The sequence below is a fragment of the Lissotriton helveticus genome, chromosome 10 (genome assembly GCF_964261635.1).
Source record: "Lissotriton helveticus chromosome 10, aLisHel1.1, whole genome shotgun sequence".
Lineage (NCBI taxonomy): Eukaryota > Metazoa > Chordata > Amphibia > Caudata > Salamandridae > Lissotriton > Lissotriton helveticus.
The window spans coordinates 189,773,720-189,800,014 of record NC_136071.1 but is presented as its reverse complement, the minus strand read 5'-3'; the positions used below and the strand labels follow the sequence as shown (position 1 = coordinate 189,800,014).

The window sequence follows — 26,295 nt, the reverse complement described above, 5'->3', positions numbered from 1 at the left end:
AGCTACTCACGTGGGTGGCGCAATCTGCGCTGCAGGCCCACTAGTAGCATCTGTCATCACCAGCCCTGGCACACACAGTGCACTTTACTAGGGACTCCATGGTGATACAAATATGCCAATCAGGTATATTCAATTAATATGACAATTTACAGAGGGAGCACTTACACTCTGACACTGATCAGCAGTGGCAGAGTGTCCAAAGCATCTAAATCAGCAAAAACGAAATCCAGCACAGCATCAAAACACATGAGTCAGAGGCAAAAAGATGGGGGAAGAACCACGCAAAAAGGTGTCAGGTCTAACACGTGTCCCCTCCAGCTGAAAGTGGGGAGAACTACCCAACCTCTTGGGAGTCCTCATCACTAAGGCGGAAGAATCTGGACAGACCGTCAGCATTGGCGTGTTCTGTACCAGGGCGGTGCTCCACCGTAAAGTTCATCCCCTGTAGGGAAATGGACCACCTCAACAATTTTGGATTCTCACCCCTCATCTGCATTAACCATCTGAGGGGCCTGTGGTCGGTCTGAACACGGAAGTGAGTCCCAAACAGGTAGGGCCTCAGCTTCTTCAGAGCCCAGACCACAGCGAAAGCTTCTCTTTCAATGGCACTCCATTTCTGTTCCCTGGGGATTAGCCTCCGGCTAATGAAAGCCACTGGTTGATCTCCTTCCTCCTCATTGATCTGTGAGAGCACTGCTCCCATGCCTTGCTCTGAAGCGTCAGTTTGCACAATGAACTCACTGGAAAAGTCAGGTGCCTTAAGCACCGGTGCTGTGCACATGGCAGTTTTGAGGGTGTCAAAAGCAGTTTGACAGGCCTCTGTCCAATTCACTTTTCTGGGCTGATTCCTAGATGTCAGCTCTGTCAAAGGGGCCACAATGGTGCCATAACCTTTGACAAACCGTCTGTAATACCCGGTGAGACCTAGAAAGGCTCTCACCTCAGTCTGGGTCTTGGGGGGTTCCCAAGCCAGAATGGTATCAATCTTGGCCTGTAGGGGCGCCACCTTGCCGCTCCCCACCTGGTGTCCCAAGTACACCACAGATCCCTGCCCTATCTGGCATTTACTGGCCTTGATAGTGAGGCCTGACTTCTGCAGAGCCTTCAACACTTCAGTGAGGTGTTGCAGGTGTTCCTCCCAAGTGGAGCTGAACACAGCAATGTCATCCAGGTAGGCTGCGCTGAATTGCTCCAGCCCCGCCAGTACCTGGTTGACCAATCTCTGAAATGTGGCAGGTGCATTTTTCAACCCAAAGGGCATGACTCGGAACTGGAAGTGCCCCTCGGGTGTGGAAAATGCTGACCTCTCTTTTGCCCCGTCAGTTAAGGCAATCTGCCAGTACCCTGAAGTCAAATCAAAAGTACTCAGGTACTGGGCAGCTCCCAACCGATCCACCAGCTCATCAGCTCTGGGGATGGGGTGCGCGTCAGTCTTGGTGACCGCATTGAGCCCACGGTAGTCCACGCAGAACCGAAGTTCTGGGGTGCCACCGGGGGTAGCAGCTTTCTTAGGCACTAAGACCACTGGGCTAGCCCAGGGGCTGCTGGAGGGCTCAATAACCCCTAGCGTCAACATCTTGGAAACCTCTTCCTTGATGCTGGCTCTGACCTTGTCAGCCACTCTGTAAAACTTCTGTTTCACAGGCAGACTGTCTCCAGTGTCCACGTCGTGGACGCACCACTTGGTGACACCTGGGGTCAGGGAGAACAGGGGGGGCGAACTGACCCAAGACTTGGCGACAGTCCTCCTGCTGCTCTGGAGTCAAGATGGGGGAGAGGACCACACCATCCACTGACCCATCTTGCTCCTTGACTGCCAGGAGGTCAGGGAGAGGATCACTATCCTCCTCCCCTCCAACATCTGTAGCCATGAGCATAGTTACTTCAGTCCTCTCAAAGTGGGGTTTGAGGCGGTTCACATGTAGCACTCTCAGGGGCTGCCTGGGAGTCTTCAGGTTAACCAAATAGGTAACCTCGCTCTTGCGCTCCACCACCTCATATGGCCCAGACCACTTGTCACGGAGCGCACAAGGCTCCACTGGTGCCATCACCCACACTTTCTGACCAGGTTGGAACTCAACCAGAGAAGTGTTCTGGTCATACCACCTCTTCATTTCCTCCTGGCTAGCCTCCAGGTTCTCTTGAGCGAGCTTCCTGAAGCGCTTGGTCTGGTTGAGAATGGCCAGCACATAGCTGAACACATCCTGAGGGGTTTTCCCACGGGATTTCTCCCACCCCTCTTTCACCAGAGTAAGAGGCCCTCTGACAGGGTGGCCATACAGCAACTCAAAGGGACTGAACCCTAAGAATTTCTGAGGCACCTCCCTGTAGGCAAACAACAGGCATGGCAACAAGACATCCCATTTCCGCCTCATGGGCTCTTCCAGGCCCATAATCATGCCCTTCAATGTGCGGTTGAATCTCTCAACCAAACCATTTCCTTGAGGGTGGTAAGGTGTGGTGAATTTGTAGGTCACCCCACACTCACTCCACAGGGACTTCATATACTTAGAAATGAAGTTCGTCCCTCTGTCTGAGACGACCTCCCAGGGAAATCCCACCCGGGAAAAGATCCCCATCAGGGCACGGCCCACCACTGGGGCGGTGACTGTCCTGAGCGGGAGGGCTTCCGGGTACCGAGTGGCATGGTCCACCAAGACCAGGATAAACCTGTTGCCTAGGGCTGTCTTGGGATCCAGGGGCCCCACGATGTCAATGCCCACCCGCTCGAAAGGGGTGCTCACCACAGGAAAGGGTTGGAGGGGTGCCACGCACTTCCCTCCGCTCTTGCCACTAGCCTGACAAGTCTGACAAGACTTACAAAAGGCAGCGACGTGCTTCTTCATCTGGGGCCAGTAGAAATGGGTGACAAGCCTGTGATAGGTCTTGTCTTGCCCCAGGTGTCCTGCGAGAGGCACGTCATGAGCCAGACCCAGTAGGAAGTTCCTGAAGCGCTCCGGTACTACCAGCACACGGGCTGCACCGGGCTCAGCGAACTTAGGCTCACTATACAGTAAGTCATCCTCCCAGTAGATCAAATGCTCCTTGGACCCCAGGCCTGCTGCTTGGTCTGCAGCCTGCTGCCGCACACCAATGAGAGAAGGGCACTCCTTCTGAGCCTGGCAGAATTCCTCCCTGGAGGGACCACCCTCTTGCTGCCACTGGGACAGCTCAGGCAATTCCCCTAGTTCGGCCACCTGCTCCCCTGTAGGTTCCAGGGCATCCCCCTCTGGGTCTGCCTCCTCCTGGACCGTGGGAACAGTGGGGGCCGGTTTCCCGCGCCCTCTACCCCTTCCTCTCTTGGCAGGTACCTGGGCCATTGTCCCAGGCTCCAGTTCTGCTAGACCGCCCTCTCTGGCTGTCATTGCACGGGTGGACACACAGATCCACGCAGGCAAACCCAACATCTCCAAGTGAGTCCGGTGCTCCACCTCTTTCCAGGGGGAGCTCTCCAGGTCATTACCTAATAGACAATCTACAGGCAAGGCATCACTTACAACAATTTCCAAAATACCGGAGACTCCTCCCCACTCAAATGGAACCTTTGCCAACTTGCAGTAGCGCACTGAACTGTCAGATGACACCACAGGCCGGAGTACCTTGGGAACAATTTGCTCTTCAGTCACCCACCGACACCTGACAGATGTCACGCTGGCCCCGGTGTCTCTCAGAGCCTCCACCTCCTGTCCATTGATGGTCACCTTCTGCCCGTATTTCTTAGTGTTTTGGGGCAGCAAGGTTTCCGGGGCCATCTCTTGGTCTCCGAGAGAGACAAGGGTCATCAATGCTAACCCCTTCTCCCCACTAGAAATCAAATCCCCTCCCAAAGCTACACTGGCTAACGCCGGGGCTGGAGCTGGAGCACCCGTGGGTGCTGATTTCTTCTTTGGACAGTTTGGAGCAATGTGCCCCACCTCCCTACATGAATAGCAAGTAAGGGTCTTTTTGTCCTGCGGGCCCTTATGGGGCCAGGACTTCTTAGGCTTGGGGGGTTGAGACACCTTCTCCTGGGAACCACTTTGGGGCCCTTTAGAAGACTCCTTTTGATTACCCGTGTCCCCCCCACTCTTCTGCTGGGGACCCTGTCCACCTTTGGCGGGGGTACCTACCACCCCCTTGTGGACCCTGGTGCTAGTCCACTGGTCCGCCTCTTTAGCAAGCTCACTGGGATCAGTTAACTTGCTATCCAAAAGATGCTGGCGCAGCTCTGGGACACATAAACTACTTAAGTGCTCCCTACTAATCAAGTGACACAACCCCACATAATCAGTAACTTTGCTGCCCTTCATCCAACCTTCCAGTGCACGCGTGTACATACTCACACACTCCACCCAAGTACTTGAATCAAGATTCTTGAAGTTCCTAAACTTCTGGCGGTACTGTTCAGCAGTGAGCCCATACCTGAGGCACAAAGCCTCCTTCATGGCGGAGTAGGATAAAGCATCCTCTGCTTCTAAGGGTGCCAAAACATCCCTCCCAGAGGCCTCAAAATGCTTCCACAATCCTGCTCCCCAATTCTTCTCAGGCACTTCATTCATCTTTAAGGCAAGTTCATACGCTCTGAACCACGCATAAATATCCTCACCCCTCTGATAATTCTGTACCAGATCCTTTGGTATGTATACTTTACCCACCTGTACTGGTTGTGCGCTGCCACCATTAGAACTGGACACCCCCTCTTTAAATTTGAGGGCCAATTCCTTCATGCTCAACTCATGAGCCAATTGGAGTTTCCTCTCCTCCAAAGCGAAAGCGGTTCTTCTATCCTCCGCCTCTGCTTGTGCTTTGAGCTTAAAAAGCTCAATCTCATGGGCCCTAGCTCTCTGATTTTCCTCCACTTCCTCTGAAGAAATAACCCTATCGGAGTGGTTGCTGCCGGGCCTAGGCGCTGGCCTCACCACTGGCAATTCACTGGACAAAAACCCATTCTCCTGTGTGCCTCCCTCTCCAGTAGCAGCTTCTGGGTCACCATGTTTGGCCTCCCACCAGGCCCTCAGAGCTTTCCTTAGCTCCTCCTTGTTTGCACTGCTCCTTACTGAGCATTCAAGCCGTTTGCAGAATTTTCTCAGTTGCTCCTTTTTATAGAGGAACAACTCCTGGATTTCAAATTCCACTTCCACTTCTGTACTCACGCTTGGTGCTTTCTGAGACATGATGCTTCCTAACCTTTTCAACTAAAAAGGTTTCACCAAAAAAGAAAAAAATCTTGCGCAACCTGTTCTGCTAAACTAGACTAGTGATGTACAAGAAATCACTGCAGGTCAAGTGCAATTATTAGTTCGAAATCCCACCGCTGCCACCAATGTTAGAACCGGGGGTCTCTAGTTGGCAGAGGTAAGTACCTTAGACCAAGTAGGGACCCTTGATTCTAGTCAGGGTGAAGGAATAACCCTCTGAGATAACCCCCGCTCACCCTCTAGGTAGCATGGGGCGAGCAGTCTAGGCTAAACAGAGGCAATGTGGATAACATTTGCACTTAACACAACAATAATCCCCAATTCACCACAAACTGAGACCACACAGGTAAGTATATTTTATAAAAATATATAGCTTTATCTAGTTTCAGCATGTAAATGAAGCAGTTGCATGATAATCACTTCTTTAGCAAACGTAGCATTTTATCTTAAGGGTTGCACTTAATTCTTAATGGTTGCACTGGTTAATAGGCAGTTCTCAGAACCAAAAAAACAAAACAGTCTCAAGTCTCTCAAATCAATAATTCTGAATAAGCAACACTGACTGTTCTTGACAGAATATGCTCTCAAAGTGAGCATTAAAAATACTGCCCCCGTGTCATCTTACTTGGGGGCTCCAAGCGCTGCCAATGCGCTTCTTTGTGAGGCTCGGGGACTATTTCTGGGACTATTTCTGTTCCCGGGTGTAGCCTCGCTCCTTCTGAGACAGGCGCCCCGGGCCGTGCAGATCGCACGCGTCCCCCGCCCCGGCCGGTCCCCTGTCCTCTCCCGCCCGCTCTCGACAATCCAACGAGCGGCGGGGGAGGCGGTGAGGCTCACCTTGTGGGGGGACGGCTGGCCAGGGGTGCGGGACGCCTCCGAGTCCCTCGGCGGGGTCAGGTCACTTCTTCCCGGGCCCGGCGGTGATCGCGGTGATTCTTCGGCTCCTTCTGCCGCCTCCGCCCAGGCAGCCAATCCCGTCGCGGCTCTCCAGACGAGCCCCCCTTACACCCGGGAGTCAGCCACTGGCAGTGCGGCTCCCGGGACGGCTTGTCGTGACGCTTCCGCTTCCCAGCCAATCACGGCACAAGGACGCTGGTGACGCCGTGCCGCACGGGCCAATCCCGTCGCGGCGTTGGTGAGGGGACTCGGCTCCTTCGACCAATGGGAGCGCGGCGGCTTCGGTCTTCGGCCCCGCAGCTCCTGGTCACGAACGGCAGCTTCTAGGGGTGATCCTGGCCCCGGGCCACGAGGGTGACTTGGCGGCAAAGGGTTTTCAAGGGCGCTGGTCACGGATAGACCCCCCTCTCGACCTCCCCACCGCGTTGGAGCGGATTCCACGAGGGGAGGCGCCACAGGCCTCCGACCCTCCCTGGTAATGTGCCGATGAGCACACCGATCCCTTCCTCACGCTCCGCAGTCAAGTACCACACGCCTCGGGTCACAACAGCACGATTTTGCAGCTGTTTTCTGGCAAAGCTTTAGGAACCTTTAGCCCTGGGTTCCCAACAGGAGGCCAGCTCTTTTCAGGCCCTTGGAGATTCAGTTGTAGACACAGCACACGGCAGAGTCTTGGCAGTTTCAAGTAGGGAGGGTCACAGCACACAGCAAAGTCCCTTTCTCCTCCTCAGCTTCCAGTTAGACAGCAGCACAGGTCAGCCCTTAGAGCACACAGCAAGGCAATCTTCCTTTAGTTCTCTAGCTGTCCTCCTTCCAGCCGAGGTTCCATCTTGATTGTAGAATTTCAGAATCTAACTTCTGTAGTCAGGGGTCCTTTCCTTATACCCCTCAATGTCTTTGAAGTCCTTTGAAGCCCTTGTGCATGGAGGCCCTGGGTCCAGTCTAAACCAGTTCTGGGGGTTGCGGAGCACTGAGGTGTCTCTGGTTTTCTTCTTCCTGTCAGCTTCAGGGCCAGAGGTGTCAGTTGGCCGGCAGGAGGAAGCTAGCATGGGGGGAGGCAGGCAGGCACAGCCCAGCACTTATCAGGCCTTTCTTCCTCCCACCTCCCGGGCAGCAGATGTGCCCTTTCATCCCCGGGCTGGCTCCGACCCTCTCCTCCGGGGGCCCTGCAGCCCCCCTGTCACACCCAGGCATTCCACAAACCCAGGCACACAGAAAGGTTCAGACAAGAGAACAGCCACTTTCTAAAAGTGCTATTCTCCAACACAGGATTTAAAAACACCCTTCACTAAAAGATGTGTCATTAAATTCTGAGCTCAGGGATATCTTTCACTTATGTCCCATCTTGTTCCTATGGGAAGATAGGCTGGTATCACATGGGCCCAGCCTCCTCCATGTTACTCTATGGAGCAAGATAGCCTTACAGCAGTGAGCACATAAAATGGCTGCAGCCCACTACCAGAGCATGTGACCTGCACTAGTACATGCTCTACCTTATCCATACACTGCACCCTGCACAGACAGGGAAGGGTTAGGCCCAGCCAGTGGAGACACTGGCCAGGGAGACAGGGCAGTCCACTGACTGCACACAGGCCCTGGGCTGGCAGGCCTGAGTCACCATTTTAAAGCTACTCACGTGGGTGGCGCAATCTGCGCTGCAGGCCCACTAGTAGCATCTGTCATCACCAGCCCTGGCACACACAGTGCACTTTACTAGGGACTCCATGGTGATACAAATATGCCAATCAGGTATATTCAATTAATATGACAATTTACAGAGGGAGCACTTACACTCTGACACTGATCAGCAGTGGCAGAGTGTCCAAAGCATCTAAATCAGCAAAAACGAAATCCAGCACAGCATCAAAACACATGAGTCAGAGGCAAAAAGATGGGGGAAGAACCACGCAAAAAGGTGTCAGGTCTAACACGTGTCCCCTCCAGCTGAAAGTGGGGAGAACTACCCAACCTCTTGGGAGTCCTCATCACTAAGGCGGAAGAATCTGGACAGACCGTCAGCATTGGCGTGTTCTGTACCAGGGCGGTGCTCCACCGTAAAGTTCATCCCCTGTAGGGAAATGGACCACCTCAACAATTTTGGATTCTCACCCCTCATCTGCATTAACCATCTGAGGGGCCTGTGGTCGGTCTGAACACGGAAGTGAGTCCCAAACAGGTAGGGCCTCAGCTTCTTCAGAGCCCAGACCACAGCGAAAGCTTCTCTTTCAATGGCACTCCATTTCTGTTCCCTGGGGATTAGCCTCCGGCTAATGAAAGCCACTGGTTGATCTCCTCCCTCCTCATTGATCTGTGAGAGCACTGCTCCCATGCCTTGCTCTGAAGCGTCAGTTTGCACAATGAACTCACTGGAAAAGTCAGGTGCCTTAAGCACCGGTGCTGTGCACATGGCAGTTTTGAGGGTGTCAAAAGCAGTTTGACAGGCCTCAGTCCAATTCACTTTTCTGGGCTGATTCCTAGATGTCAGCTCTGTCAAAGGGGCCACAATGGTGCCATAACCTTTGACAAACCGTCTGTAATACCCGGTGAGACCTAGAAAGGCTCTCACCTCAGTCTGGGTCTTGGGGGGTTCCCAAGCCAGAATGGTATCAATCTTGGCCTGTAGGGGCGCCACCTTGCCGCTCCCCACCTGGTGTCCCAAGTACACCACAGATCCCTGCCCTATCTGGCATTTACTGGCCTTGATAGTGAGGCCTGACTTCTGCAGAGCCTTCAACACTTCAGTGAGGTGTTGCAGGTGTTCCTCCCAAGTGGAGCTGAACACAGCAATGTCATCCAGGTAGGCTGCGCTGAATTGCTCCAGCCCCGCCAGTACCTGGTTGACCAATCTCTGAAATGTGGCAGGTGCATTTTTCAACCCAAAGGGCATGACTCGGAACTGGAAGTGCCCCTCGGGTGTGGAAAATGCTGACCTCTCTTTTGCCCCATCAGTTAAGGCAATCTGCCAGTACCCTGAAGTCAAATCAAAAGTACTCAGGTACTGGGCAGCTCCCAACCGATCCACCAGCTCATCAGCTCTGGGGATGGGGTGCGCGTCAGTCTTGGTGACCGCATTGAGCCCACGGTAGTCCACGCAGAACCGAAGTTCTGGGGTGCCACCGGGGGTAGCAGCTTTCTTAGGCACTAAGACCACTGGGCTAGCCCAGGGGCTGCTGGAGGGCTCAATAACCCCTAGCGTCAACATCTTGGAAACCTCTTCCTTGATGCTGGCTCTGACCTTGTCAGCCACTCTGTAAAACTTCTGTTTCACAGGCAGACTGTCTCCAGTCTCCACGTCGTGGACGCACCACTTGGTGACACCTGGGGTCAGGGAGAACAGGGGGGCGAACTGACCCAAGACTTGGCGACAGTCCTCCTGCTGCTCTGGAGTCAAGATGGGGGAGAGGACCACACCATCCACTGACCCATCTTGCTCCTTGACTGCCAGGAGGTCAGGGAGAGGATCACTATCCTCCTCCCCTCCAACATCTGTAGCCATGAGCATAGTTACTTCAGTCCTCTCAAAGTGGGGTTTGAGGCGGTTCACATGTAGCACTCTCAGGGGCTGCCTGGGAGTCTTCAGGTTAACCAAATAGGTAACCTCGCTCTTGCGCTCCACCACCTCATATGGCCCAGACCACTTGTCACGGAGCGCACAAGGCTCCACTGGTGCCATCACCCACACTTTCTGACCAGGTTGGAACTCAACCAGAGAAGTGTTCTGGTCATACCACCTCTTCATTTCCTCCTGGCTAGCCTCCAGGTTCTCTTGAGCGAGCTTCCTGAAGCGCTTGGTCTGGTTGAGAATGGCCAGCACATAGCTGAACACATCCTGAGGGGTTTTCCCACGGGATTTCTCCCACCCCTCTTTCACCAGAGTAAGAGGCCCTCTGACAGGGTGGCCATACAGCAACTCAAAGGGACTGAACCCTAAGAATTTCTGAGGCACCTCCCTGTAGGCAAACAACAGGCATGGCAACAAGACATCCCATTTCCACCTCATGGGCTCTTCCAGGCCCATAATCATGCCCTTCAATGTGCGGTTGAATCTCTCAACCAAACCATTTCCTTGAGGGTGGTACGGTGTGGTGAATTTGTAGGTCACCCCACACTCACTCCACAGGGACTTCATATACTTAGAAATGAAGTTCGTCCCTCTGTCTGAGACGACCTCCCAGGGAAATCCCACCCGGGAAAAGATCCCCATCAGGGCACGGCCCACCACTGGGGCGGTGACTGTCCTGAGCGGGAGGGCTTCCGGGTACCGAGTGGCATGGTCCACCAAGACCAGGATAAACCTGTTGCCTAGGGCTGTCTTGGGATCCAGGGGCCCCACGATGTCAATGCCCACCCGCTCGAAAGGGGTGCTCACCACAGGAAAGGGTTGGAGGGGTGCCACGCACTTCCCTCCGCTCTTGCCACTAGCCTGACAAGTCTGACAAGACTTACAAAAGGCAGCGACGTGCTTCTTCATCTGGGGCCAGTAGAAATGGGTGACAAGCCTGTGATAGGTCTTGTCTTGCCCCAGGTGTCCTGCGAGAGGCACGTCATGAGCCAGACCCAGTAGGAAGTTCCTGAAGCGCTCCGGTACTACCAGCACACGGGCTGCACCGGGCTCAGCGAACTTAGGCTCACTATACAGTAAGTCATCCTCCCAGTAGATCAAATGCTCCTTGGACCCCAGGCCTGCTGCTTGGTCTGCAGCCTGCTGCCGCACACCAATGAGAGAAGGGCACTCCTTCTGAGCCTGGCAGAATTCCTCCCTGGAGGGACCACCCTCTTGCTGCCACTGGGACAGCTCAGGCAATTCCCCTAGTTCGGCCACCTGCTCCCCTGTAGGTTCCAGGGCATCCCCCTCTGGGTCTGCCTCCTCCTGGACCGTGGGAACAGTGGGGGCCGGTTTCCCGCGCCCTCTACCCCTTCCTCTCTTGGCAGGTACCTGGGCCATTGTCCCAGGCTCCAGTTCTGCTAGACCGCCCTCTCTGGCTGTCATTGCACGGGTGGACACACAGATCCACGCAGGCAAACCCAACATCTCCAAGTGAGTCCGGTGCTCCACCTCTTTCCAGGGGGAGCTCTCCAGGTCATTACCTAATAGACAATCTACAGGCAAGGCATCACTTACAACAATTTCCAAAATACCGGAGACTCCTCCCCACTCAAATGGAACCTTTGCCAACTTGCAGTAGCGCACTGAACTGTCAGATGACACCACAGGCCGGAGTACCTTGGGAACAATTTGCTCTTCAGTCACCCACCGACACCTGACAGATGTCACGCTGGCCCCGGTGTCTCTCAGAGCCTCCACCTCCTGTCCATTGATGGTCACCTTCTGCCCGTATTTCTTAGTGTTTTGGGGCAGCAAGGTTTCCGGGGCCATCGCTTGGTCTCCGAGAGAGACAAGGGTCATCAATGCTAACCCCTTCTCCCCACTAGAAATCAAATCCCCTCCCAAAGCTACACTGGCTAACGCCGGGGCTGGAGCTGGAGCACCCGTGGGTGCTGATTTCTTCTTTGGACAGTTTGGAGCAATGTGCCCCACCTCCCTACATGAATAGCAAGTAAGGGTCTTTTTGTCCTGCGGGCCCTTATGGGGCCAGGACTTCTTAGGCTTGGGGGGTTGAGACACCTTCTCCTGGGAACCACTTTGGGGCCCTTTAGAAGACTCCTTTTGATTACCCGTGTCCCCCCCACTCTTCTGCTGGGGACCCTGTCCACCTTTGGCGGGGGTACCTACCACCCCCTTGTGGACCCTGGTGCTAGTCCACTGGTCCGCCTCTTTAGCAAGCTCACTGGGATCAGTTAACTTGCTATCCAAAAGATGCTGGCGCAGCTCTGGGACACATAAACTACTTAAGTGCTCCCTACTAATCAAGTGACACAACCCCACATAATCAGTAACTTTGCTGCCCTTCATCCAACCTTCCAGTGCACGCGTGTACATACTCACACACTCCACCCAAGTACTTGAATCAAGATTCTTGAAGTTCCTAAACTTCTGGCGGTACTGTTCAGCAGTGAGCCCATACCTGAGGCACAAAGCCTCCTTCATGGCGGAGTAGGATAAAGCATCCTCTGCTTCTAAGGGTGCCAAAACATCCCTCCCAGAGGCCTCAAAATGCTTCCACAATCCTGCTCCCCAATTCTTCTCAGGCACTTCATTCATCTTTAAGGCAAGTTCATACGCTCTGAACCACGCATAAATATCCTCACCCCTCTGATAATTCTGTACCAGATCCTTTGGTATGTATACTTTACCCGCCTGTACTGGTTGTGCGCTGCCACCATTAGAACTGGACACCCCCTCTTTAAATTTGAGGGCCAATTCCTTCATGCTCAACTCATGAGCCAATTGGAGTTTCCTCTCCTCCAAAGCGAAAGCGGTTCTTCTATCCTCCGCCTCTGCTTGTGCTTTGAGCTTAAAAAGCTCAATCTCATGGGCCCTAGCTCTCTGATTTTCCTCCACTTCCTCTGAAGAAATAACCCTATCGGAGTGGTTGCTGCCGGGCCTAGGCGCTGGCCTCACCACTGGCAATTCACTGGACAAAAACCCATTCTCCTGTGTGCCTCCCTCTCCAGTAGCAGCTTCTGGGTCACCATGTTTGGCCTCCCACCAGGCCCTCAGAGCTTTCCTTAGCTCCTCCTTGTTTGCACTGCTCCTTACTGAGCATTCAAGCCGTTTGCAGAATTTTCTCAGTTGCTCCTTTTTATAGAGGAACAACTCCTGGATTTCAAATTCCACTTCCACTTCTGTACTCACGCTTGGTGCTTTCTGAGACATGATGCTTCCTAACCTTTTCAACTAAAAAGGTTTCACCAAAAAAGAAAAAAATCTTGCGCAACCTGTTCTGCTAAACTAGACTAGTGATGTACAAGAAATCACTGCAGGTCAAGTGCAATTATTAGTTCGAAATCCCACCGCTGCCACCAATGTTAGAACCGGGGGTCTCTAGTTGGCAGAGGTAAGTACCTTAGACCAAGTAGGGACCCTTGATTCTAGTCAGGGTGAAGGAATAACCCTCTGAGATAACCCCCGCTCACCCTCTAGGTAGCATGGGGCGAGCAGTCTAGGCTAAACAGAGGCAATGTGGATAACATTTGCACTTAACACAACAATAATCCCCAATTCACCACAAACTGAGACCACACAGGTAAGTATATTTTATAAAAATATATAGCTTTATCTAGTTTCAGCATGTAAATGAAGCAGTTGCATGATAATCACTTCTTTAGCAAACGTAGCATTTTATCTTAAGGGTTGCACTTAATTCTTAATGGTTGCACTGGTTAATAGGCAGTTCTCAGAACCAAAAAAACAAAACAGTCTCAAGTCTCTCAAATCAATAATTCTGAATAAGCAACACTGACTGTTCTTGACAGAATATGCTCTCAAAGTGAGCATTAAAAATACTGCCCCCGTGTCATCTTACTTGGGGGCTCCAAGCGCTGCCAATGCGCTTCTTTGTGAGGCTCGGGGACTATTTCTGGGACTATTTCTGTTCCCGGGTGTAGCCTCGCTCCTTCTGAGACAGGCGCCCCGGGCCGTGCAGATCGCACGCGTCCCCCGCCCCGGCCGGTCCCCTGTCCTCTCCCGCCCGCTCTCGACAATCCAACGAGCGGCGGGGGAGGCGGTGAGGCTCACCTTGTGGGGGGACGGCTGGCCAGGGGTGCGGGACGCCTCCGAGTCCCTCGGCGGGGTCAGGTCACTTCTTCCCGGGCCCGGCGGTGATCGCGGTGATTCTTCGGCTCCTTCTGCCGCCTCCGCCCAGGTAGCCAATCCCGTCGCGGCTCTCCAGACGAGCCCCCCTTACACCCGGGAGTCAGCCACTGGCAGTGCGGCTCCCGGGACGGCTTGTCGTGACGCTTCCGCTTCCCAGCCAATCACGGCACAAGGACGCTGGTGACGCCGTGCCGCACGGGCCAATCCCGTCGCGGCGTTGGTGAGGGGACTCGGCTCCTTCGACCAATGGGAGCGCGGCGGCTTCGGTCTTCGGCCCCGCAGCTCCTGGTCACGAACGGCAGCTTCTAGGGGTGATCCTGGCCCCGGGCCACGAGGGTGACTTGGCGGCAAAGGGTTTTCAAGGGCGCTGGTCACGGATAGACCCCCCTCTCGACCTCCCCACCACGTTGGAGCGGATTCCACGAGGGGAGGCGCCACAGGCCTCCGACCCTCCCTGATAATGTGCCAATGAGCACACCGATCCCTTCCTCACGCTCCGCAGTCAAGTACCACACGCCTCGGGTCACAACAGCACGATTTTGCAGCTGTTTTCTGGCAAAGCTTTAGGAACCTTTAGCCCTGGGTTCCCAACAGGAGGCCAGCTCTTCTCAGGCCCTTGGAGATTCAGTTGTAGACACAGCACACGGCAGAGTCTTGGCAGTTTCAAGTAGGCAGGGTCACAGCACACAGCAAAGTCCCTTTCTCCTCCTCAGCTTCCAGTTAGACAGCAGCACAGGTCAGCCCTTAGAGCACACAGCAAGGCAATCTTCCTTTAGTTCTCTAGCTGTCCTCCTTCCAGCCGAGGTTCCTTCTTGATTGTAGAATTTCAGAATCTAACTTCTGTAGTCAGGGGTCCTTTCCTTATACCCCTCAATGTCTTTGAAGTCCTTTGAAGTCTTTGTGCATGGAGGCCCTGGGTCCAGTCTAAACCAGTTCTAGGGGTTGCGGAGCACTGAGGTGTCTCTGGTTTTCTTCTTCCTGTCAGCTTCAGGGCCAGAGGTGTCAGTTGGCCGGCAGGAGGGAGCTAGCATGGGGGGAGGCAGGCAGGCACAGCCCAGCACTTATCAGGCCTTTCTTCCTCCCACCTCCCGGGCAGCAGATGTGCCCTTTCATCCCCGGGCTGGCTCCGACCCTCTCCTCCGGGGGCCCTGCAGCCTCCCTGTCACACCCAGGCATTCCACAAACCCAGGCACACAGAAAGGTTCAGACAAGAGAACAGCCACTTTCTAAAAGTGCTATTCTCCAACACAGGATTTAAAAACACCCTTCACTAAAAGATGTGTCATTAAATTCTGAGTTCAGGGATATCTTTCACTTATGTCCCATCTTGTTCCTATGGGAAGATAGGCTGGTATCACATGGGCCCAGCCTCCTCCATGTTACTCTATGGAGCAAGATAGCCTTACAGCAGTGAGCACATAAAATGGCTGCAGCCCACTACCAGAGCATGTGACCTGCACTAGTACATGCTCTACCTTATCCATACACTGCACCCTGCCCAGGGGGGTACCTTGAGCCTTCCATAGGGGTGACTGATGTGCACAGACAGGGAAGGGTTAGGCCCAGCCAGTGGAGACACTGGCCAGGGGGACAGGGCAGTCCACTGACTGCACACAGGCCCTGCGCTGGCAGGCCTGAGTCACCATTTTAAAGCTACTCATGTGGGTGGCGCAATCTGCGCTGCAGGCCCACTAGTAGCATCTGTCATCACCAGTCCTGGCACACACAGTGCACTTTACTAGGGACTCCATGGTGATACAAATATGCCAATCAGGTATATTCAATTAATATGACAATTTACAGAGGGAGCACTTACACTCTGACACTGATCAGCAGTGGCAGAGTGTCCAAAGCATCTAAATCAGCAAAAACGAAATCCAGCACAGCATCAAAACACATGAGTCAGAGGCAAAAAGATGGGGGAAGAACCACGCAAAAAGGTGTCAGGTCTAACAGATACCTTTGCACAATTGATGTTGCTTTTGCCTCAAACTGTCTTTGTATATTCTAATATATGCCAAAGACAAAAGTGGAAGTGGTCAAATCAATTCTCTCCACAGATTGAGAAATCTAGGAAGAATATCAATAAAGCTGTTTCTGCTTACCTCAAACATCATAGGATGGAGTCCATCTATAACAACAATCTACATTTTGATATGCATGACATCTACAGAAGTGATGGAGTTCATTTCACAGATGAAGGAAATAGAGTTTTTCCTCAACAACCTCAAGCTGTGCATCCGCACTCACATGTAGCTCAAAGTCATAATAAAAACAAATGCTATTTTTAGAGCCAACCTATAACCCAACAGTGAATCTTATTTATTTTTTAACATACATACCCTTTTTAAATATTTTCTGGATTTGAGAACCTGTAGCGACTCCAAAAAAGAAAAAGATCGAATTCAATGTACTACAAAACAACACACTTTTTCAAATTTAACTATTAATTTAAATTGTTTTATATTATGTCTAACTCCATCAAATTTGATGTGATTATTAACTTCAATCTCACTAGCTCTATACATAAAACTACACAAATGCAACACTACCTCCTGAATTATATACTATTAAATGATATAGTTAAGGTGGGTCCGCGAATCCACTTCAACGTTACACGGGGGGCCGCGCTAAGTGCCGCAACTCCTATCACAAAAGAAAAAAATATAATAATTAATACCTCCTAGTTATATTGCCCGATATCGGCCCCGGGGCTCCCCCCATGTATCTATATTTAAAATAAAGCCCAGGAAGGTGGCGATCCCCACGGCAGCTTGGGAGCTGTGTGCCCCTGTTTATTAACAACAAAACCCCGGGGAGGTGATGGTCCCGGGGCTGTGCGGGCCCCGCTTAATAACTAAGCATTGCCCCTGGGACCTGACCCAATCAGGGGCTTAATTAAACAGAGCGTAGGAGACCGTGCTTAGTTTTTAACTAAATGTTTTTCATTTTTTTGAGGGGGGCGTGCAGCCCCGTTCCTGAACCCCTAATGGGCCCAGGGAGCAAGGGGGAACTGATTCGGAGGCCGGATCAGCAACTGTATCCCAGGTGTGCTCCCCAGGACATAGCAATTTCGCTGCCCTTAATAGTTTTGGGAGGGTAGTCTTGAGCCCCATCGCTTTCAATTAAAACAAAATGGCCCTGGGGAATGGGGAACCCATGGACTGGCCTTATGGCCAGCCCCCCTCCTTCAGCCGTGCCCAGCTTGCGGTTGGCTGCATATGAGGGACAGTTTCTCCATGAGGGATCTGGGGCCGTGCCCTACTGAAATTCCTATACATTCCTGCGCCAATTTTAAATAGATCGATTTATTTATATAATCGTATCGCTAAACAAATCAAAGTATTTAAGTCTGGGCTCGCTGTCCTAGGCTGCCTGCCCCACCTAGATCTAAAGCGAAAGAAAGAAGCCAGGCAGTAAGTCAACTTTCTGAACTGTGACATACGGCTCAGGACTTACCGTTCTAAAGCCCTTCATTGTAGTGTATGGTAGTATCCACTGTGGGCCACGACTGGTTTCAGCGTCACGGTTCCGGGTGTTGGAGTCTCCATCCCTGCGTGATTCTAGATTTCAGTCAATCACAGGTATTGATTCCACCCTTTCCCACTCATAACACACAGGAATGGATGCAAGCACATGTGATTTCCTGCCGTGTCCTCTGTAATAATAAGTGTTATAATGCTGACCTTGTGTTATGTATATTGTGCTGAGACCCCTGGTCACACTAACCTCCTCCACTTTGAAACCTCAGTCCCTGCAGGCCGCTGGCCTCATTTGAAGTGGAGCTTCTTCATTTATTCCCCAGCGAAACTGATCCAAATTATGAGCCCGTTTATTGTTCCCTTGCAAAGTTGATCCAAATATCTGAGTCAAGCTCAAAACCCCGAAAGTCACCATATGTGTGTATGTGTATATATATATGTGTATATATATATATCTATACTAATATAATAAAGAGAGAGCCCAAACCTTTGAGGCGGGTAATCTCAGGAACCACAGCACCAATCACAACACCCAATACAGCGTTGGAAAGGGCAGTTGCAGCAGAAGGACATAGGCTATGCAGACGCCCACCATATACATTTAAAAGGTAAAAAAAAATGTGCCAGCAAAGTAGTCCCTTGTGGGCGTGTCTGCGTTGTGCTGTGGGCGTGTGCTGGGGGCGTGACAAACGCCGGGGGCGTGTGGTACGTTCCGCACTTCATGCCATGTCTCATATCGTCTGCTAATCCCACCCTGCTCCCTTTAAATACCCATGTACCCCATAATTATAACCCACCCTTACTCCTTAAAATACCCCAACACCCTTAAACACTAACCCATCTTAACCCTATAAATATACCCTGTATCCCAAAACCCAAACCTAGCCCTGAACCCTAAAAATACCCCTGTACCCCAAAACGCAAGCCTAGCCCTGAACCCTATAAATACCCCTGTACCTCAAAACCCAAACCTACCCCTGAACCCTAAAAATACCCCTGTACCCCAAAACCCAAACCGAGCCCTGAACCCTAAAAATACCACTGTACCCCAAAATCACCCCTGAACCCTAAAATACCCCTGTACCCCAAAACCCAAACCTAACCCTGAACCCTTAAAATACCCCTGTACCCCAAAACCCAAACCTAGCCCTGAACCCTAAAAATAACCCTGTACCCCAAAACCCAAACCTACCCCTGAACCCTAAAATACCCCTGTACCCCAAAACTAGCCCTGAACCATAAAAATACCCCTGTGCCCCAAAACCCAAACCTAGCCCTGAACCCTTAAAATACCCCTGTAACCCAAAATCAAAACCTACCCCTGAACCCTACAAATACCCCTATACCCCAAAACCCAAACCTAGCCCTGAACCCTTAAAATACCCCTGTTCCCCAAAACCCATACCTAACCCTAAACCCTAAAACTACCCCTGTACCCCATAACCCAAAACTATATCTGAACCCTTAAAATACCCAAACACCCCCAAACATATACCTCAGTACCCCAAAACATATACCCCTATACCCATACTTACCTTATCCAAACATTAAAAAAAACATGCTTTTACCATTCATGCATTTACAACGAATTTCGTTGTAAATGTATGTGTGGTAAAAGCATATAAAATGTAATGCCATGGGTTATAATGTCATTGCGGAGTCATGGTACTTTCGTAATGAAAGTATGCGGAGTGATGGTATGCGGAAAGAAAGTTGCGGAATAATGGGTGTATACCCTCCCCCGGTAAGTACATTGGTGGCACGGCGGCCCACATCTCCAGCAACATACTCATATTTTTTCACCACCCATTTGAAAAATGCACAGGTCTCTCTCATTGATGGCCAGCACCGACATACACTTTTAGACACATCTCCCGCCACAAGTTCTAGAATTGCGAACTTTAGAGCTGGGGAGCTACGTTCGAATCTCTGCATCAGCTCAACATCCTGTGATTCCAGGCAAATCACTTTGTCTCCCCGTGCCTACCACAAATGAATGTGTTCTTCTGTAATGTAAATTGTGCTCATGCCATGTTGTCGAGTTCGCACTATATAATATTGCAAGGAAAAATAAAGTAGGGAAACTCGAGTTCACACACTACTAAGTGCATCAGCAGTGTACTGTGAATCGTAGCGTTTCACAGGCCTGTCACAAATAAGAAATGCTATCAAAACGAAATCCTACAAAACAATATACTACTAGCCGGCAGCAATTCATAACCGGACAACGGTGGGACGGGCTGCTAGTATATATATATATATATATATATATATATATATAAAGTCCAAACCTTCGTATTTTCCAACGAAAAAGACGCTGACACCGTGGGATTCAACAAAGAGGGATTTTATTAACCTCTACGACGACTGTTAACGCGTTTCGACGGGACACCCGCCTTGCTCACAACAGTTTAAAAAGTGCAAATGAAAGAACATATATACACCACTCCCATTGCTTTCTCCCATAGGTTCGTTATTTCCTACTACTGACGTCATTCGGTTACTATAGTTACTTTCCCACCTCTAATGGAAATAGAAAAGATACATAACACAGTTGAAATATTTATATCAGTAACTATTACGGGCCTTATACTGTTCTGTTTGCAACCTTTGCATGATTATAATATACATCGTTGCTCCTCGCTATTTCTTTAGCCATATTTACACTTTTAATAGAACATTATATTCTAACCCCCGTGGCTGTACCGAACCAAACAAAATTTAATTAAGCAAAACCCTTTTTATGAAAAACGTGCAACACATTTCATACTAAGTAAAATTCATTAATCTTAACCAATTCTAAACTAATGTGATTACTCACAGTATCTTCACCTATCTATAGCAAATAGTATATTTTAAAGTCCATGGTCCCACTTGTTAGCCCAAATATCCATAGTGTCCAACAATTTTGCACTAAATGTCATGCCCCAGTGGGCCTAAGTTCATGTACGGGCTATCACATGAGTTCCACTAATTACTTGAAACAATTGGACTCCAATAGCATTCATTTGTCTTGAAATGCCAGGTTGGCTCAGTACTGTGATTTGTGACTTAACATATAAAAATAAAAACCCGGGGTGGGGAGGAGGGAGAGGGAAAAAGGGGGGGGGGAGTGTTTTTTGGGGGGGAGATATATATAGTGAGAGAGAGAGAGAGATAGAGATAGATAGATAGATAGGATATAGATATATAGATAGCAATATAGATATATACAGATATATATGTATATACATTTATGGATGTTCTACTGTTATTATGTAGGTGCATGGCCTGTGTATTTTGTTTCTTCCATAATCATTCCATTCAAGACATTGCTATGCAGAGTACTTAACTTTCATTGAATGAGATTCATGTACATTTTACAGTACAGGGTGTTAGAACCCTCTCCATTCACAATGGTTTTTTGCATTTACAAATTCTTTTTATTTGATTTTAGTACATAAAATCCTCAAAAGAATGTTCTTTAGCTTTTAACAGTTCTTGTTTTCTAATGGGACTATTGTTTTCAGTTGGTTTTTGGTGGGCCATATTTACTTTATACTTCATTCATGTACGAAGGTCCTTTCCCTTCCTGAAGAATGGTACATTGTTTCACTGATCAGAAAGCAACCGGTAATGACACCAGCACGAAGTTAACTGTGAGCAGTCTCAGCTGTTTGAAAGGAGTGGTCTGACCTCGGTAATGTTATGATTTTCTACATTCTGCCACACATGGAATTTGATCCTTTAAAGGCACGGAAGAAGTATTAAGTTATTTAGTGCACCAAAGGGCACATAAACGGAAAAGCCAGTGATTGTGAAAGGACATGTTTTACATTGTGAACAACAAAGTATTATGGATAATGTGGTCCTCTGAATTCGATGAACTATAAACAATGACTTATAAATGTGGATGGAAGTAAAAACTAATATGAACTGATTGGACAGTGCATCAAATTGTTTGAAGAAGTCACTGTTTTAATTTTAAATCTCTGAAAAACATTGTTAAATAGGATTCTTTTTCAAATGCTGCAGGTACTACACTTTACCTGGTGTCCCTTCCTCACTGCTGATGTAAAAACACTTAAACACCTAACAAGTTACCACCCCTATAGGAGCATATGACTAAGACTCGTTCAGAGTTGAAACGTGTTATGCTGTGCAGAGAGATATAGATATATACAGATATATATGTATATACATTTATGGATTTTCTACTGTTATTATGGATGTGTGTGGCATGTGTATAGTTTCTTCCAAAATCATTCCATTCAAGATATTGATACGCAGTATTTATATTAAATGAGATTCATTTACATTTTACAATACAGGGTGTTAGAACCCTCTCCATTCACAATGTTTTTTTGCATGTACAAATTATTTTTATTTGATTTTAGTACATCAGATCCTCAAAAGAATGTTCTTTAGTTTTTATGTCAAGGCGACGTTCCTCAGGACTTGCTCGATGTTAGAAGGGTCCACCTCCAGGCACCTCCAAATCTGTTTGTCGTTATGACACATTATATTAGAGTAGCCAGACAGGGGAAAGGGTGTTGGGGAAGGAACAGCTGGGAAGGAGATCTGTAATAAAAATATAAAAGTTGTTCAATAGACTGGACTCCTAATAATATCTAACTATTAAAAGGTGTTTGATTAACGTATCTATATGTATATTCACCTATGTCTTACATATCGCTTTAACCAGATGAAGGTGAAAATGGGATACTACAAAGAGAACATACAAAGATAATATTCATTCACATTTACCAGAATTATCTTCAAAATAATTATCTTTGTAAGGAAGGACATCACCAGTACGTACCACAGCTTTTGTCTAGAGTCTGTAAAACCTTCCAAGATAAATGATGCAATGAAGGTTGCTTTGTCCAAAAATTGCCCTTAATCATCAGGGTTGAGAATAAATAGTCAAGAGAGTACTAAGATGTTTCAAAAATCAAGATTCCTTTTTTGTCCAAAAATTATTAGAACGCACGTTTCTCCAGTTGAAAAAAAAAGGATGCTCTTACCCTGATTTTGCCGAACATCTTCCTTTTCTCGCTTCTTTGTGTTCTTGCTGTGTTCACTGCCCAGGAACTCTCCACTGCTCCGCTGAACACCGCTGAGAAAAACACTCCAGCAGCACTCCTCTTCCAGAGACAGAGGAAGAATAACGAGCGCGTTTTCAGGGCGTGGTCTAGGGGGTGTGTCCCAAAACACAGGTAACCGAGTTTATGCACTCGAAGCCGGAAATAAAGAAAGGGTGAAACAAAAGCAGTATATTTTCAAATAGTGCAGTGTAAAGGAAAAATCAGTTTTTACTATCACCTTTTTTCCGGTGAAGTGAATTACAGCGTAATGTACTTAAATTGGCAGTGATTCCACAACAGTTTCGGCCGATCTAGTACTATACTATAGGCCTTGCTGTTCAGTACAAGGTTGTAGTAGAGTTGCTGACAGTGAAGGAGACCCATAGCTGGATAAAAATACCGGGCCAAAGGCGTGGCATAGTGCATCTTGCCAGAGTTTACGTGCAGATCTTCTAGCAATAGCACGCAGAGTGGCAGTGCCCCTAGAGCCGCAGCCCATAGTCATGACATTTTACCAGTTCTTGTGTTCTAATGAAACTATTGCCTTCAACTATTTTTGGTGGTCCATATTTACTTTCTCTATAGTTCATTCATGTATGAAGGTCCGTTCCCTTCCTGAAGAATGGTACATTGTTCCACTTTAGTACACTAGAGTAAACTACACAGAACTCCATTCACACTATTTGATGAGGAAATTCTGAATAAGTACCAGCCATATCTTGCATATCCTCTTGTCAAGCAACTAGGATCTCTTCTGCCAACAATTTCTCACCAACCTCATGGTACCACACCATGGGGCCTTCCTGATGCATTTAGAGTGCAGCACCTCCCCTTCGGTTTGAGGCAAGACCTGGTCTTCGCCACCCCCAGATCTGTTGACATGTTGATGCAATGTGTGCTTCACTTCAGCTTCTTATTCTCTTGAGAAGATATCTCCTTTCATCAGAGCTAAGCCCTCACCATCCTTTGGCTTCCTTATACGTTCACCCTTAACGGCATGAATGCACTCTGGTGTCAACTCTCACACAGTCCCCTATAAATGGACTCTATATTTTATCTATATAAAATATTCACACTTCAAGACTGTGTATTTGGAGTAACTTACACATTGTAGAATCAACATGTTTACTTGTCTATGAAAATGGATTTTTTTCTCTCCTTAGGATGGAAAGAAACCTTCCAATCGAGCCCTGTGGTGGATAGATGGGGAAGGAGGTGAAGTGAAGTGGAGCTATGAAGAGCTGGAAGTCTTCTCCAAGAAGGTGGCTAATATCCTTTCAGGTCCATGTGGTCTGAAAAAGAACGACAGAGTTATTGTGATTCTTCCCAAGATACCAGAATGGTGGTTAATAAACGTTGCCTGCATCCGAGCAGGTGAGTAAAAGCTGCTGGATAAAACCTGATTTTTTTTTAATTATATGTGTCTGTCCGAAACCAAAAATTCACAATAAATGGGTATGCAGGTTGTTTTCTGATGGATACTTTGAACCGTAGAGTCCTCACCCAGTGAATATCACCAGGCACCAGACAGGATCTGGAGATTTTTCTCAGAATTGCTCCTCTGCACCGGTAGGTGGTGTTGTGCTGCACTTCGTCAACTCTAGTCCGCCCCTTATGTGACACCAGAGCTACAATATATGTGCCACCACTGCAAGCTGACGTTAGTATCTTTCTTTCTATGCCTTCGGACTTTGATCCATATTTCACTCCCAAAATGGTTATATGTGTTGATTAATTTTCTTCAAAATTTGTATTCAAAAGTGTGCAAGGGAATAGGTTCTCTCCGAATATTCTAGGGTTTAAACCATGTCGAAACTATCACAAGCAGGTGTCTGTGACAGACCCCTGTGAGGTACATGTCTGGTGCCTTGGGTCCTTGCACAACTACAATTCCTAGGTGCATCTCGGTCTGGATCTCCTACCGAGAAACCGATTCCTCAGCTTATCCCGATGCCTCCTGAGTTTCCGGGTCCATCGACAATGACGCAACAAGTAGAGGCTTCTAAGTAATCCATGTTTCACATCTTCGGCACTCTTTTGGCTCAATCTGGTGTGCCTTCGGGCCCAAAGAGGCCTGCAGTCAGAATACTATCAGAGGATCCGTCCTCTATGCCATCGGCACTTCTTGAACCCATTAGAGTGTCCACTTTGACTCCTGGTTTGACGCACAACCCAACACCAATGCTGAAGGAGGAACCCCTTGTTTTATCTAGTGGCATAGCAAGGGGGTGCGGGTGGCACTAGTTTTGGGGGCGGCAGTCTCCTCCCGCTCCTACCAGCCGTCTCATGGGCGGCATTTGTCCGCCCCTCTACATTTCAGCCGGTGCAGGCCCGAATCTCATCAGCACCTCCCTCTATTCAATGGGGCTGCCACCGGGCGGCAAAAGCAGGGACCACCACGGGGGGCCATAAGGCTACCTACGCCACTGGTTTTCTCTGACTTCGAGGCAGACCGTACACAATCTTGACCAAAGTTGTGCCCTATACAACTCTTAGTGCAGCTGATGCAACCACATTCTGAGTCTGACTGGTCACTGCCATTACCCGGAATTCACCTGCAAATGCTATTTATTCCCTTTGTCTTTAACTCTGAACACAGTCAACATGCTTAGGATGATGCATGGAGAGGCCACGAATTATGCATTCCATTTCTATGATGATAGCAATTTCTGTGTAGACCTTCACGTGGCCAACGGCTAGACACCTCTCTGTACACTGGGTTGAATTTCTCCCTGGTCCTTCTACAGAGGAACCAGTCTCTTTTACAGTGGTTTTCCAATGGGCTGCTGAAGCTTTAGACCTGCAGATCCTGTCTTATGAGGTTAAGATCAATGTCCTCATTGGAGTCCTGCAACTTGGGCAGGATACCGGGAAACCGCTTCTTCCTTTCAGTGTAGCCCTGAGGGACACTCTAATGGATATTTGAGCCAAATCTTGCTCTTGCCTGCTAGTAAAAAGGCAAGAGGTCAGGAGACACAGGCCTGCCCATGGTGACTCAGCTTTTCTCACACATCACCCTATGACTGAAATGTTGGTGGTCCAGGCATCTAAACCCCATTTAATTCCCTACTACTCCTCCCAATAGACGCTTTTGGAAGCCTACGGGAAGAGCATGATTTTTCCTCTGCTACAATAGGACAATACTCTCATGCATTATGTGCTATGGTGATCAAGATATTGCCGACTATCCTTGCTGCAAACTACATTATCTGCTCTAGACTGGATACCGTTGACAGCTTGGATAGGACAGTAAGTACTAGTGTGGCGCTTTGGCCCTTCTGTGGACGAGATCCCCAAGTTTCTCAGGTGACGTTCAGGCGTCATTGATGGACATGCCGATTGGCGGCACCTGGCTTTTTGGATATATGACAGACTTGGCCATGGAGCACTTATAAGAAAAACAGGACCACAGCATGTTCCTTTTGCCTTTTCACACTCTTGAGACAGTACCCCTTACAGTTTCACCTCTTTTGAAGCTTTGGACATTGGTTGGCTTAGAGATAACGTCAAGGCTCACTCTTACAGCAACAGACCAACAGTCCTTTTGAAGCCTTTGTGGGGGAACTACCAGCAACTTCCATGAACTCCGGGACAGTGCACTGCTCAAACCCCCGTCCCAGCCGATACTACCACCAAAATGCTTTAGCCAGCCTCAACATATGACCACTCTGTTGGAGGCAGAACTAGTTATTATCTCCTCTGGTAGTAGAGCATCACATCTGACATATGGGTGCTCCAAATAGTTCCGCAAGGCTATGTTGTCCTTTTGGAATCGCTGCATATTCCACCTACATCATATCAGTTGTTAGAAGACAATTTGTCCATTATGCGGCAGGAAGTCCAGGCTCTTTTGAACAAAGGAGCCATAGAGAAGGTCCTGGAAATAGGAATTGAATGTTACTCCTGTTTATTTCCTGGTGTTAAAGAAGGACAGAAGCATTTGCCCCGAGTAAGAC

The 26,295-nt window shown here is 49.2% G+C and overlaps 1 protein-coding gene across 1 annotated transcript in view; it reads left to right on the top strand.

The window, feature by feature from the left end:
- LOC144786123 (acyl-coenzyme A synthetase ACSM3, mitochondrial-like) overlaps positions 1 to 26,295 on the top strand; it is a 606,835-nt gene that overhangs the window by 222,224 nt on the left and 358,316 nt on the right. The window contains 1 exon segment of the mRNA XM_078665089.1: positions 23,503 to 23,713. Within this exon segment, the coding sequence (XP_078521215.1) occupies positions 23,503 to 23,713 (211 nt within the window).